General features: G+C 35.2%; 1 protein-coding gene across 1 annotated transcript; it reads left to right on the top strand.

Moving 5' to 3' along the window:
• Positions 1-5,442: 5,442 nt before the first annotated feature.
• On the top strand, positions 5,443-10,904 carry LOC125262838 (protein-lysine methyltransferase METTL21E-like). Its single transcript, XM_048181701.1, is given in 6 exon segments — positions 5,443-5,703; positions 7,287-7,444; positions 7,530-7,647; positions 10,387-10,424; positions 10,426-10,680; positions 10,682-10,904. Coding segments are annotated over 6 exon segments (705 nt in total). The 5' UTR covers positions 5,443-5,678; the 3' UTR covers positions 10,793-10,904.
• Positions 10,905-15,021: the final 4,117 nt, after the last annotated feature.

The raw sequence follows: 15,021 nt of genomic DNA, 5'->3' as shown, positions 1-15,021 counted from the left end.
TCAGTTTGATAAGACACGCCCATTAGTGTCAATCACTCTGACATCATCAACGACCAGTGCTGATTATAAGCAGAAATGCATTTGTTTTGCACTATTTAATATTTCAGAGTTTTTAATCAAAGAAAAAATGTTTTGTTTCTTGCCTTCAGAGATTTTGGAAAATATGCCACTCTCCACAAGAGATTATTTTATGGCATATTTTGGCACTTTTTTAGTCTCATATCAGCAACTGCCTGTTATTGGATTGGGATGATGTTATCCGAAATCTGAATTGAATTATTTTTGATCGAATGTATTTAAGTAGTACTTACAGTAATGTGCTTTTATATATTCAAGGTTCTCCACCTTCTTGAAAATACTTGAATTTCAGACTCAAAGGCCTGGAAAGTCTGTGAAGACAAACACAGGTCTTTGAAAGTGCTTGAATTAAACTTGAACTCAATTTTGTTAGAGCAGCACGGTGCTATTGGCCTTTAAAAATTGGCCTTTATCTGCTGTGAAAGCCAGAATGAAATTCTTGATTATTTTATCTTCATTATTTTGTGTAAAGGGAAAAACCGCTGAACTTCTACAGAGTAGTAATGTGATTCGCGCTGCACTGTTTTAACTGGTCAGCGCTGTTGAGATTATTTGGCTCGGTCCACTTTTGGTGTGAATGGCTTCCCCGTGGCAGCCCGTGTCCTTGTTAAAAATTGCTTATTTCTCTAGATTTTAACATTCTTGGAAACATTTAGATAATGTAAGCACATAAGTCAACAAAATATATAACACCGTTCTAGTGGTTTGTGATATTTTAATCCAAAAATCATACATATTGTGCCTTTAATAAGTGCAGCACTGCTTTGTTTACAGAAGTAACAGGGGAAACCTATATATTCCTGCTGTTCCATAAGCGCCATCTACTGTTAGAGATTAAAATTGCATTTTCATTCAGAGCGTCAGACCAATGCGCAGATCAATATCATATTTTCACACAGATTACACGCTGCTTTGTAAATGTTAATCAATGGTTGATAAGAAGCTAACGTAGAAATAGTAAGATAGCTAGAATATTATATATAATCATATTTTAAATGAATATGTATAATCATTTATCATTTTGACTCATCCATTTTCTTAAAAATAGTTTAAAGGCTGAAATGTAATTTTTATAAATTACTTTAATATACATTTGTATAAAAATCTTTTTGCTCAAAACATTATTTGAACTGTTGTTGAAATCGTCATTTTATGGTTAGGATGTTACAATAAACACTAATTATTTGTGCAGGTGTTAAAGTCTTAAAAGCCTTAAAATTGCAGATATCCTGTACAGGTGGGTAACAATATTTTTAATGCCAACAATTACCTTATCCATATTTAATTTAATTGCAAAATTCATGTATGTAATATTCGCTCTATATTTTAATGTTTTAAATCAAGCTAATGATTCATATAAAAAGACAAAAACTAATGTGAAATAAATATTAAAAGCAGGAATAAGAAATCTCTGGTTCAAACCCATCTCTCTCACACACACACTGTACCAACCCTCTCATGGATTTTAAAAAGGACATATGCTCCTTAAATTTGATTTTTGTTGTCAGTATATGCCTTAACATTGCTGTAGTAATAATAGACACAGGTACTGTATGTGTTTGATGCTGTCCAGATTGGCAGTAACAAACCCACCTTTACTGTGCTTGATATAATATAAAAGGTGCTTTAAAAAGCCCTTGAATCAGGTGTAAATGAAAGAGTGGGAACCCTGTATATTGCATTATGTCAAATGTACTGTTTGTATTGTTCTCATTCGTATTAAAGCATTTGTTAAATGAATAAATGTTCATGTAAGATAATGTCATCCATCATGAATCATGTCTGTCCTCTCGTGTGCAGAACTGACTCAGTTGCTCACTGTTTCACAAAATATAAATAAATATACATTTGCATATGAACAGGTTTTTGTTGTTGTTAGTTCAGACACAAGGGGGAGATAAAGCGCTGTGTCTTCTGGAGGCAAAAACTGGCTGATGAAGCCACCAGTCATTTCATCATTAGTGTTTTGATGCACAAATGCACAGGCACTTCTCTAAAGATCTAGGAAAACATCTGCTAAATGTCTTAGAAAAAGCAGTTACATACATACATTCTAAAACATAAACTTAAAGACATTTTCTAAATGTCTATATGACATCTGACAGGAGGAGACGTATCGCAGATGTAAATGGACGTCTCTGAGATGTACGTGTGATATCAGGGAGTGTCTTAATTTTTCAGGCCATGAATGTTAATGCATGGTTTGTTAAAAGTGAAGGTAAAACATAACAAAAAAAGTCAAACATAATACACATCATCATAATAATATTGGTCTGTTAGAACAGTTAACAATCTGTAGACCACTTTATATACTTGTTTCCATTATCATTTCAAAACTTGAGAACACAGATCCATATTCACTATTATGTTCTCACTGCTTCAGAAATAATAAGAAGAAAGGGCGCCATCTAGTGGCTGCCAAACCTCACTGAACAACACACACTGACCCCAATGTGAAGGACAAGATCTTCCATCCTGGACAGCTTGTCTATTGGAATTTGACCACTTTTTAAACACCAGCTAGGCAACAAATCAAGCTAACCGTTTCACAGCAAGACAATGATAAATGATAAATTAATTTCACTCACCTTTCATGAAGAAATCCATCATGTTCTATTGAAATATCTGTTAAAACAGTAGTATTCTAATAATAAATATGATTGCTGCAGCTATTTGCAACTTAACCGTCTTCCTTAATGTGTAGCGCTGTTATAATAATAGCAAAATCAAATATTGATTAATTAGGTTATCTTTAATTAGGTTATTGCTACATAAGCAGTTCTCTGTGATTGTGAAGTAATTTTTAATGGCTTCTTGCCCTGACGAAGTGAAATAGCCGACGGTGATTGGCTTGAGACACGCTCGACAATTTTCAAATCTTAACTGGTTTTAAAAGACACCGTTTCGACGAAGTTCCAGACTTATAATCCTCTGAAGGCACACACGAGATGATTGACCGGACTGTGAGACCATGTGACTGGAGAAGAAAACAAATGGAGGACAATCGACGACGATGTAAATCGCGCTTAAAATCTTCAAGTGTGTGGCCAGCCATCAGGCAGTGACGTGGTCGATGGTGATTGGCTGTACACAAGACGTGTCACTCGTATTGTTTTGAATGGGAGAAAGCGCACCGCGCAATATGGCGGAATAAGTCCCGCCTTCTAAATAAGAGCCAATCGCCGACTGGTAAAGTCATCGCGTCACTGCAGCGGCCGTTAGAAGCACCGGTTTCTATAGAAACAGTCAGATGCGCGCCTCCGAAGTGACGCGCATGCGCATTAGCTTGATTCAGCCTGAAAAATAGTTTTTTTGTCATGATTCCGAGCGTCTGGAAAAAACATTTATGAGACAGTTGTTGTCAGATTTCATTGAGGATTACAAATATGAAATTTAATCGAAAGCTTGGCAAACAGCTTTGGAGAATGTGATGTTTCCCCATTCAAAGAGATAGGAGTTGCACTTGAATGTCCCAGAGAGGCGTTTCAAAGATGGCCGCCGAGTGAAATGACTTGTCTTAAAGGGACTTTGCTATTAACAAAGACTTTAGAAAGATAAACCAAGGGGATTGCTCTTATATTACTATGAATGGGACAACGTTCAATGTGGAAAACCCTGTAATCACAATTTAGAAAAGGCAATTACAATGAGGAGAAATAATGCTTTTTTCATTATTATTATTTCATTCTATTGCTAAAACTGTATGATAATTACTTTATAAATTGTTTTTAAAAAGTATAATGTTGATATTGGGCAGAATTTTGTATCTCGATATTTCGTCAATTTTAACTTTTTTTTCATAAATCATTACTATCGGTCCCTCTTTACGTCTGTCTGTGGGTTTTGCAAATATTTAACCAATGAAAAGAGCTTGTGAATAAACCTCGTAACTCCATTGGATCCTCAAACTGTCAGTCAAACCTGTAACTCCACCCCGCCTCTATCATGAATGAAGTGCCGCACACAGTTTAAGGATTAGTTCACTTTCAAATGAAAATTAGCCCAAGCTTTACTCACCCTCAAGCTATTCTAGGTGTATATGACTTTCTTCTTTCTGATGAACACAATCGGAGATATATTAATAAATATCCTGACGCATCCAAGCTTTATAATGTGAGTGAACAGGATCAAAGAGTTTAGCTGAAGAAAGTGCTTCCATCCACATCCATCCATCATAATCATACTCCACACGGCTCCGGAGGGTCAATAAAGGCCTTCTGAAGCAAAGCGATGCATTTGTGTAAGAAAAATATCCATATTTAACAAGTTATGTAAGCTTCTAGCTTCTAAATATCTAGTAAAATATCTAGCTTCCATATTCTACGTATGCAGAAAGTGTAAAACTCGCGCAGTTCAAAAATCTACACCTTCCCTATTCAACTTACGGAAAACTTATGCGACGCCAGTTTACACTTTCTTCCTAAAGTTGAATATGGAAGGCGGTCTGAACAGAAGCTAGATATTTTACTTCATAATTTGTTAAATATGGATATTTTTCTTACACAAATGCATCGCTTCGCTTCAGAAGGCCTTTATTAACCCCTCAGAGCCGTGTGGAGTATGATTATGATGGATGGAGATACTTTCTTCAGCTCATACTCTTCAGGTAGGAAGAGGTATCACTCACTGCCATTATAAAGCTCAGATGCGTCAGGATATTTATTAATATATCTCAGATAATGTTCATCAGAAAGAAGAGAGTCATATACACCTAGGATGGCTTGAGGGTGAGTAAAGTTTGGGCTAATTTTCATTTGAAAGTGAACTAATCCTTTAAGAACATCTCTGCTTGTTTGCAATGCAATGGTAAAGAAAGAACTGATTCTTTGATTAAGTACAGCATTTTCTTTACTCAAAAACACTACATATAAAGTTATTTAAATATCTGTACAACGGTTTCCACAAATATATGCACTGATTTCAACATTGATAATAATCATAAATGTTTCTTGAGCAGCAAATCATCATATCAGAATGATTTCTGAAGGATCATGTGACACTGAAGACTGGAGTAATGATGCTGAAAATTCAGCTTTGATCATTGGATATAAATTACACTTTACTATATATTCACATAGAAAACAGCTGATTTACATTTTAGTAATATTTCACTATTTTTACTGTATTTTTGATCATATAAATGCAGTGAGCAGAAGAGAATTATTTAATGTTTTATGTATTTGACGAGCAGAGAAGAGTGTCTTAGTCTAGCATTTGTAATCGAGTCACAACCAATACTGTCACAATATGAGCCTGAGGTAAATCCTGGTCAGAGAGCGGAGCGTTTGATGAAGGTCAGATGAGCTCAGCTGCTAATCGCGTTTGATTTAAGTGTTATTGTGATCGTAGCCAAACAACATCTACATTCCTGCTTCCAGAACCGGAGCCACAGAATGAGTCCGGAGAGAGAGAGAGGATCTGTTTACTCTCTAGTGCTCTAGGCTTCCCTTTCTCTGGCTGACCTCCATTCAGCTGCAGCTGCTGCTGTCAATCACCTGAAACCCGATGTTGGACAGAGACATGCACAGAGACCAATGAGGGAAAGTTGAAGACACTTGTGTGAATTTGCACTTATAAGGACCTTCGGCTGTCAGATCCAAATGGAGCAGGATGAAAACAATGAGGGTGGGTGTGAATATATTGTCTTCTATATGTCATTTTAACAGCTATAGAAAAATACAAACTCTGAGTAAAGTGAAATGTGGTTCCTGCGGCACTGGAATAACTCAAACACTTCCAGAGCGACAGGTGAAATGAGTCAGATGACTCTCTTAATGCCTTTTCTCTTGGATAAATGTGCATTGGTGTGTATAGGGAATATCTTTGAATGAATGACTGCATCGGTGTTGTGTGTATGAGCTCATTATTGATCTGTCATCTGTCATCAATCACACAGTGCCGTCAGTGTCTCTTATGTAACAGTGTAACACACATCAAGAAGATCTGGAGCGAGTGACACTCTCTGTACAGCATCTACAGCTCCATACTGACACCAAACTCTTGTGTAGTTACTGTATCAGATCTGCGTTTATGACACTTTCCATGAATGATAAGTACATAAGTCATTTTTTTACCATTGAAAAGTAAGATGAAAGAGATCAAGAGTCTTATTCAGCAAGGACACATTAAATTGATCATTTATAATGTCACAAAAGATTCTATTTCAAATAAATGCTGTTCTTTTGAATTTTCTATTCATCAAAGAACCTGAAAATCAAAATATATGGACGGTTTCCACAAATATATGCAATGTTTTCAACATTGATAATAATCATAAATGTTTCTTGAGCAGCAAAGTCATCATATTAGAATGATTTCTGAAGGATCATGTGACACTGAAGATAATGAAAATTCAGCTTTGATCATTGGATATAAATTACACTTTACTATATATTCACATAGAAAACATCTGTTTTACATTTTAATAATATTTTACTATTTTACTGTATTTTTGATCATATATATAATTGCAGTGATCAGAATAGACTTATTTCCAAAATATATAAAAAAAAATAGATGTTGCTGAACCTTCAGAAAGTCAAACTAAACATTGTATGAGCTGTTTTATTTTAGTTGTTTAATATGAGGTTCGATAAAGATCTTTTTTGATCTAAATGTTGCTGTTTTATTTTAAAATAATAAAGGTAATAGTTAAACAGTGTGAAGATTTTCTGTTTATTTTAATGAGGTTTGCCATTTTTTTGCAACATATCTAAAAAATCAGAGATGTCTAACATATAAACCCCTGATTTATTTTCTAGCAATAAATATTAACACAAAAAATTATGAACGCTACATTAAACAAAATGTAATAAAATTGGTAACAGTGTTGCAGAATTAATATATTTAATTAAACTCAGTAGCAGATAGTGAGTTTGACACCAAAAAACTGTTCTTCTTAAAATAACTGGTTACATTTTACAATAAGATCCATTAGATAATGCGTTAACTAACAATGTGCAATACATTTGTTACAGTATTTATTAATCTTTGGTAAAGTTACTTGCTGGCAGCACCTGTACTGAGTACAGCTCATTGTTCATTTAAGTTCAGGTCCATTAAATAACATTAAAAGATGTGAGTTTTGACTGTAATAATGTATTAATAAATGCTTAAATTATAGTATATGGGGCCTTTGAATGGAAAAGCTTCAGAAACGCTGCTTTAGATGTGTGTGTGTGTGTGTGTGTGTGTGTGTGTGACTGCAGGTGTCGCTCCAGATGCTGAACTGGCAGCAGCGATTATGAAACGACACTTTCGTCCGTCATTGATCCGAACGGAAGCGTGGGAAGGCTATGGGTTTGCAGACATTGAGATTAAGATCAAAGAGTCGATGGACTGCTATGGGGCCGTTCTGTGGCCCTCGGTACGCATCACTCTCTCTCACACACTTCATACTGAGGAGCAGAACTAGTGTTAACTGTTATCTGATTGTGACCTTCTCTTTCAAGGCCATGGTCTTGTGTCATTTCCTCGACACTCACCGTGAGGAATACAACCTCATGGACAAGAACATCATCGAGCTGGGAGCCGGAACGGGCCTTGTTACCATAGTGACCAGCCTCCTCGGTGAGAGAGACCAGATATCATGTGAAATATAATAATACTTCAGATACCTTGGTATTAAAATCGAGGTTGTGTCAAAAAAAAAAAAAAATCACAGCAATATTACAGTATTGTTTTTTTTAATTGAATTCCAATAAAGTACAACACAAAAACAGTCAGAACTGCAATAATGTACCAAGCCAGGGGGTGCACTAATCGTTATATAAATTCACTAATCTTTATATTAATGCGCTAATTGCTATATAAATTCGCTAATCGCTATATAAATATGCTAATCGTTATATAAATACACAAATCGCTATATAAATTCAGTAATTGCTATATAAATTCGGTGATCACTATATAAATATGCAAATTGCTATATTTGCTAATCACCATATAAATGCTCTAATCGCTATATAAAACTAATTACTATAAATGTGTTCATCGCTATATGAATTCGCTAATCGTTATATAAATACGCTAATCACTATATAAATACGCTGATCATTATATAAATTCAGTGATCGCTATTTAAATACACAAATAGCTATATAAATTTGCTAATTTTTATAAAAATTCGCTAATCGCTATATAAATACACAAATCGCTATATAAATTCAGTAATCACTATATAAATTCGCTAATTGCTATATAAATGCACTAATCGCTATAAAAATGTTCATATGTAAATGCACAAATCGCTATATAAATGCGCTAATTGCTATATTCACTAAGCGCTATATAAATACGCAAATCGCTATATAAATACACTAATCGCTATAAAAATTCATATATAAATACGCAAAGCGCTATATAAATGCACTAATCGCTATATAAATACACTAATCGCTATAAAAATTAATATATAAATGCACAAATCGCTATATAAATACACTAATCGCTATAAAAATTATATATAAATGCACAAATCGCTATATAAATACACTAATTGCTATAAAAATGTTCATATATATAAATATGCAAATCTCTATATAAATGCACTAATCGCTATAAAAATGTTCATATATAAATGCACAAATCGCTATATAAATACGCAAATCGCTATATAAATACACTAATCGCTATAAAAATTCATATATAAATACGCAAAGCGCTATATAAATGCACTAATCGCTATAAAAATTTTCATATATAAATATGCAAATCTCTATATAAATGCACTAATCGCTATAAAAATGTTCATATATAAATGCACAAATCGCTATATAAATACGCAAATCGCTATATAAATACACTAATCGCTATAAAAAATTCATATATAAATACGCAAAGCGCTATATAAATGCACTAATCGCTATAAAAATTTTCATATATAAATGCACAAATCGCTATATAAATACACTAATCGCTATAAAAATGTTCATATATAAATATGCAAATCTCTATATAAATGCACTAATCGCTATAAAAATTTTCATATATAAATGCACAAATCGCTATATAAATACATAATCGCTATAAAAATGCATATATAAATAAATGAAATCTCTATATAAATGCACTAATCGCTATAAAAATTCATATATAAATGCACAAATCGCTATATAAATGCGCTAATTGCTATATACGCTATATACGTTAATCATAATAAGCTAATCACTATATAAATGCACTAACCACTATATAAATCCATTAATGGCTATATAAATACGCAAATCACTATATAAATGCAATAATCGCTATATAAATACAGTAATCACTATGTAAATACACTAATTACTGTATTTGCTAATCGTTAAATAAATGCTCTAATTTATATATGTGCTAATTGTTATATTCACTAATTGCTATATAAATAAATTAATCGCTACATAAATTCACTAATCTCTATAAAAATTTTCATATATAAATATGCTAATCGCTATATAAATCTGCTAACCCCTATAAATGCACAAATCGCTATATAAATGCGCTAATTGCTATATTCGCTAAGCGTTATATAAATACGATAATTGCTATATACGCTATATTACGTTAATCGTAATATGATAGTCACTATACAAATATGTAAATCACTATTAATGATTTGCATATTAGATTTGCATATTGCTTATATAACCCTCATAACCCGTAAATTGTTAATCTTATATAAATAAGATATTTTTGGAATCGCTATTTAAATACACCAATCATTATATAAATGCATTAATAATATAAACAATTGAATACTTACTATATATGTTCAATACTTAATAGTTACAGTATCAGTATGTATATAAATACACTAATAGACTTATAAATATGACCTAATAGTTCAAAACATGCTTCAGGAAGCTTCAGAGCGTTATGAATCAGCATACCCTTTAACAGCTTTCTTGTCATATGAAGAATAGTCTTGATACACATTTTAATCTCTCTTTGGTATGGTTTTACTTTCACTCTAAAAACTGCTGGGTTAAAAACAACCTAAGCTGGGTTAAATATGGACAAACCCAGCAGGTTGGGTTAAAAGACACCTATTATGCCCTCTTTCACAAGATGTAATATAAGTCTCTGGTCTGGTCAAGTTTCAGTTTAAAATACCCCACAAATTTGCCCCTATTTGAGGGTGAGCAAAAACATGCTTTTCACTATATTACTATATTGCTGGCTAAAAAATAAATCCAAAATTGGTTGAAAAAAATGGCTGGGTGAAAACAGCCCAATCACTGGGTTTGTCCATTTTTAACCCAGCATTTTTTAGAGTGTTGTTTACATTTATGAACATGACATTTAAAACTAAATGAATAATGTTTTCAGGAGCGAAGGTAACGTCCACAGACCTGCCGGATATCCTGGGGTAACCTGAGGCACAACGTGATGCGCAACACCAGAGGGCGCTGCAGGCATGAGCCGCACGTGACAGAGCTCAGCTGGGGGAAAGAGCTGGAGGAGCGATTCCCGCGCGCGACCTGCCACTTCGATTACATCATGGCCGCAGATGTGGTGTACTCACACCCGTTCCTGCACGAGCTCATGGAGACCTTCATGCACCTGAGTTCAGATGACACCATCATCTTATGGGCCATGAGGTTCCGTCTGGACCCAGAGAACAGCTTTCGTGGACACTTTTGAGAAACACTTTCACCTGAACGAGCTCTACGACCTTCCCAGCCTGAGGATAAAGCTGTACAGCGCACAAAAACGTAGACCAACACAAAATTAACTAAATGTAAACTATATATATACATATATATACAGTATACATTGAGTACACCCCTCACATTTTTCTAAGTATTTTATTATATCTTTTCATGTGAAAACACTGAAGAAATTGACACTTTGCTACAATGTAAAGTAGTTGAGTGTAAAGCTTGTATAACAGTGTAAATCCACTCAAAATAACTCAACACACAGCCATTAATGTCTAAACCACTGGCCACAAAAGTGAGTTCACCCCTAAGTGAAAAATGTCCAAATTGGGCCCAAAGTGTCAATATTTTGTGTGGCCACCATTATTTTCCAGCACTGCCTTAAACCCTCTTGGGCAATGAGTTCACCAGAGCTTCACAGGTTGCCACTGGAGTCCTCTTCCACTTCTCCATGACGACATCACGGAGCCGGTGGATGTTAGAGACCTTGCGCTCCTCCACCTTCTGTTTGAGGATGCCCCACAGATGCTCAATAGGGTTTAGGTCTGGAGACATGCTTGGCCAGTCCATCACCTTTAACCTCAGCATCTTTAGTAAGGCAGTGGTTCGTCTTGGAGGTTCCAGTAATTCATTTCCTTAGTCTGCTTGTCTTCAGCAAACTGTTTTTGTGCATCATCTTTAGAATAGAGGCTTCCTTCTGGGACGACAGCCATGCAGACTAATTTGATGCAGTGTGCGGCGTATGGTCTGAGCACTGACAGGCTGACCCCCGACCCCTTCAACCTCTGCAGCAGTGCTGGCAGCACTCATATGTCTATTTCCCAAACACAATCTCTGGATATGACGCTGAGCATGTGCACTCAACTTCTTTGGTCGACCATGGCGAGGCCTGTTCTGAGTGGAACCTGTCCTGTTAAACCGCTGTATGGTCTTGGCCACAGTGCTGCAGCTCAGTTTCAGGGTCTTGGCAATCTTCTTATAGCCTACGCCATCTTTATGTAGAGCAACAATTCTTTTTTCAGATCTTCAGAGGGTTCTTTGCCATGAGGTGCCATGTTGAACTTCCAGTGACCAGTATGAGAGAGAGAGCGATAACACCAAATTTAACACACCTGCTCCCCATTCACACCTGAGACCTTGTAACACTAACGAGTCACATGACACCGGGGAGAGAAAATGGCTAATTGTGCCCAATTTGGACATTTTCACTTAGGGGTGTACTCACTTTTGTGGCCAGCGGTTTAGACATTAATGGCTGTGTGTTGAGTTATTTTGAGGGGACAGCCACTGTTATACAAGCTGTACACTCACTACTTTACATTGTAGCAAAGTGTCATTTCTTCAGTGTTGTCACATGAAAAGATATAATAAAATATTTACAAAAATGTGAGGGATGTACTATATAGATACTATAGATAGATAGATAGAATTTTTTGTTCTTCATAGTATTTAATATTATATAGTTTCAAGAACTGTTCTAAGGAGAAAAAATCATTTCAGTTTACATCTTGATTTTGTTTACATCTTGATTTTGCATATATATATATATATATATATATATATATTATATATATAAAATTTTAAATCATCCTATAGACTGTATCTGACACTTTAATGGTATATTTATGTTTTTAATGTGAACATAAAATTAAAACGGACTCTGTTTACTTCTGTTTAACTTAATTTACGTTCCTGGTCTTTAGTTCCTGACTAAAACAACAATGATTATGTCTTCATAATCTTTCAAAGTTTATTCCTCCACCTCTAAAATAAAAAGATATAGATCACATGGCTACTGGACCAATGTTAACTAATAGTCAAATGTGTATTTAGTTGTTATTTTAGGCTGCTGTTGTAGGTGATGCAGCTTTCCGAAATCACAGCAATCATTTAATGCAGGTTAATTTCATGATGATTACATCAATAATATGAAAATATAGCTGCAAGCAGCAATTAAGGGGTCAAGCACAACAGAAACAAACAAGGAAGCTAGCAGCAGACCAACAACGTCATAATGGACTATGATAACAACTGAGACAAAGAGACTGCAAGGTCATTATTGAAGTCAGTCAAACAAGCAGTACTGTAGTTTTTTATGTCTGTCCTCATAGTTCCCCCATACATAAGTGTCAAATGTGGTGAAAATATCTAATTTCATTTAGAAAATATTTATATTTATGAAAACATAAATAATGACCACACCTGACTTTAATTGCATTTATTTTTGCCATTTACTATCAAAATTTTGACATATATAGGCAACGACCTGTTTCAGATTTTCCTACGGTGGTTTCATCTCAATTGGACAAACCGTTTCATAGATATTTGCATGTTTGGTATCTCTGGACTCGGCAAGAACTCCAAGGAGACTGCTTCGAAACTTCTGCTGATGGCCCATACCGAGTTTCGTAACGATACACTAATGCATTCATAAAATACAGTATTTTACTACAAAATTCAAAATGGCTGATGCCCAAACTGGCTGTTATGGGTAAAATTGGATATCATTTGACTTGGCATGATGCCCCGAATCTAACTTTTATGATTTTTTTGGCAAGCCATTCAGAAGTTTTGAAATTTTTTTGGAAGCTTTGCATCCAATTCGCTGTACTCTTTGTCAAATTTGTTTGCGTGTTATTCGAGAACGAAAGAGCTTTTCACAACTTTTTGCCAGCATGGTCTGAAGATGATCTGATTTGATTTTCATGAAAATTGGATGAACTGTCTAGGAGGTTTTTTGTTTGTTTGTTTGTTGTTTTGGTGTTGGTGGGAAAATTTTTATTACTAGAGGGGATTGAGTAGCCTGACTACGTCAGACTTCCTACTTCCGCTCAATTTCATTTCGCTTCTGTACTCAGTCTGATACAGCGTCATAGCTTTGTGTTTGCCACCGGTCTGGAAACAGCCGGGCCAATCAACGAACAGAGGGCGGGCTGAGAGCCGTGACGTAGATGCTAAGCGCCGAGTTTTACATTGTAGGTTAGAGAAATCGAAAACCGAAACGACCGCGGAAATGGGAAACGAGACACGGGATGCAAACTTCGGGATGCATTAACTTCGCATAATCTGCAAAAGTCGTTTACAGCCATGTTCACTCCGGTATTTCGCTCACATCATCATGTGTTTACAACAGGTTTACAGTGGAAGTTCAATCATAGATTTGAGTTTGATGCATGATGTCTGTGCTTCGATGCGGCTGTACAGGCGGATAACATACGTCATAACTAAACGTATCTGATTGGCTTACGGGTAACCAATGATTTTAAACTTCAGACAAGCGTCCCCTAGCGAGAGAGAAAACACTTCTCTATTATGCCATTCCAGACTCTGTCTACGAAGCAAAGTGAAGTAGCAGAGTCTGGTATTACCAGGCTAGGGATTGAGTTAGAGACTCCCAAATGTGCTGTGGAGAATATTTGGACTGTCCTCAATCTGTGTGTCAAATTTCACTGCAAGCAGTTTTATTGAGCTTGAGAGTGGAAGAAGAAGAAACAGAAGGAGAACGGCAACGGATACAATAGCTCCCTACAAAATAGTAGAAGCAGTAAAATTTCATGATGACTTTACAATCATGTAATCCGTGTAAATGCAAATATGATCACTGTAAGTCATTCATACACTCAAGCAGTGCTGTTATTTTATATGATCATGTTTTATTACATTCACTCTCTCAAGTTTTGAAGACTTTTTGATAGAGACATTTTACTTCTACAGCTTTAACATGAGCCTTTTCATTATTGGAAATAAACATGAACATTTCTGATGAAAATAATAGTATGAGTGATTAATATCTTCATGTCAGGTTTCCTTCTCCAAATTATTGCTTCTTAAACATTGATTACATTTGGAACTTCTTGATGGTAAATATGGCCAAATAAGTAGAACATGTAATTTCTAAGCTCAGAGGACAGTAACCAGATGTGTTCATGACTAACAGCACGTACCAGTAATGGTTTACAAACATGTTTTGGTTCTTCTGAGGACATGTCTGATGATGATATACACAGATATTTGATACTGGGATCATGTGCTTGAGTTTGGCAGTGTCACTACATCACACAAACATAGATACACCATATATGATCGACATAAATCTACTGCAGAAGAGAGATTTAGAAAACATCTGCATGAAAGCAATCATTTTTACATTTTAATGAGACTTTTACCTGCACACATCTGCCAAATGGTGTAAATGTTGCTCAATGTCTCCAAGTGCCAGACCACCAAAATATACCAGGACCCTACATGGTGAAGGCGTTCAATCGCCAGCCGATTCCAGAGGGTTTTGACAGTCATACTAGAA

The sequence above is a fragment of the Megalobrama amblycephala genome, linkage group LG1 (assembly GCF_018812025.1).
Source record: "Megalobrama amblycephala isolate DHTTF-2021 linkage group LG1, ASM1881202v1, whole genome shotgun sequence".
NCBI lineage: Eukaryota > Metazoa > Chordata > Actinopteri > Cypriniformes > Xenocyprididae > Megalobrama > Megalobrama amblycephala.
This window is presented reverse-complemented; position numbering and strand designations above follow the sequence as displayed.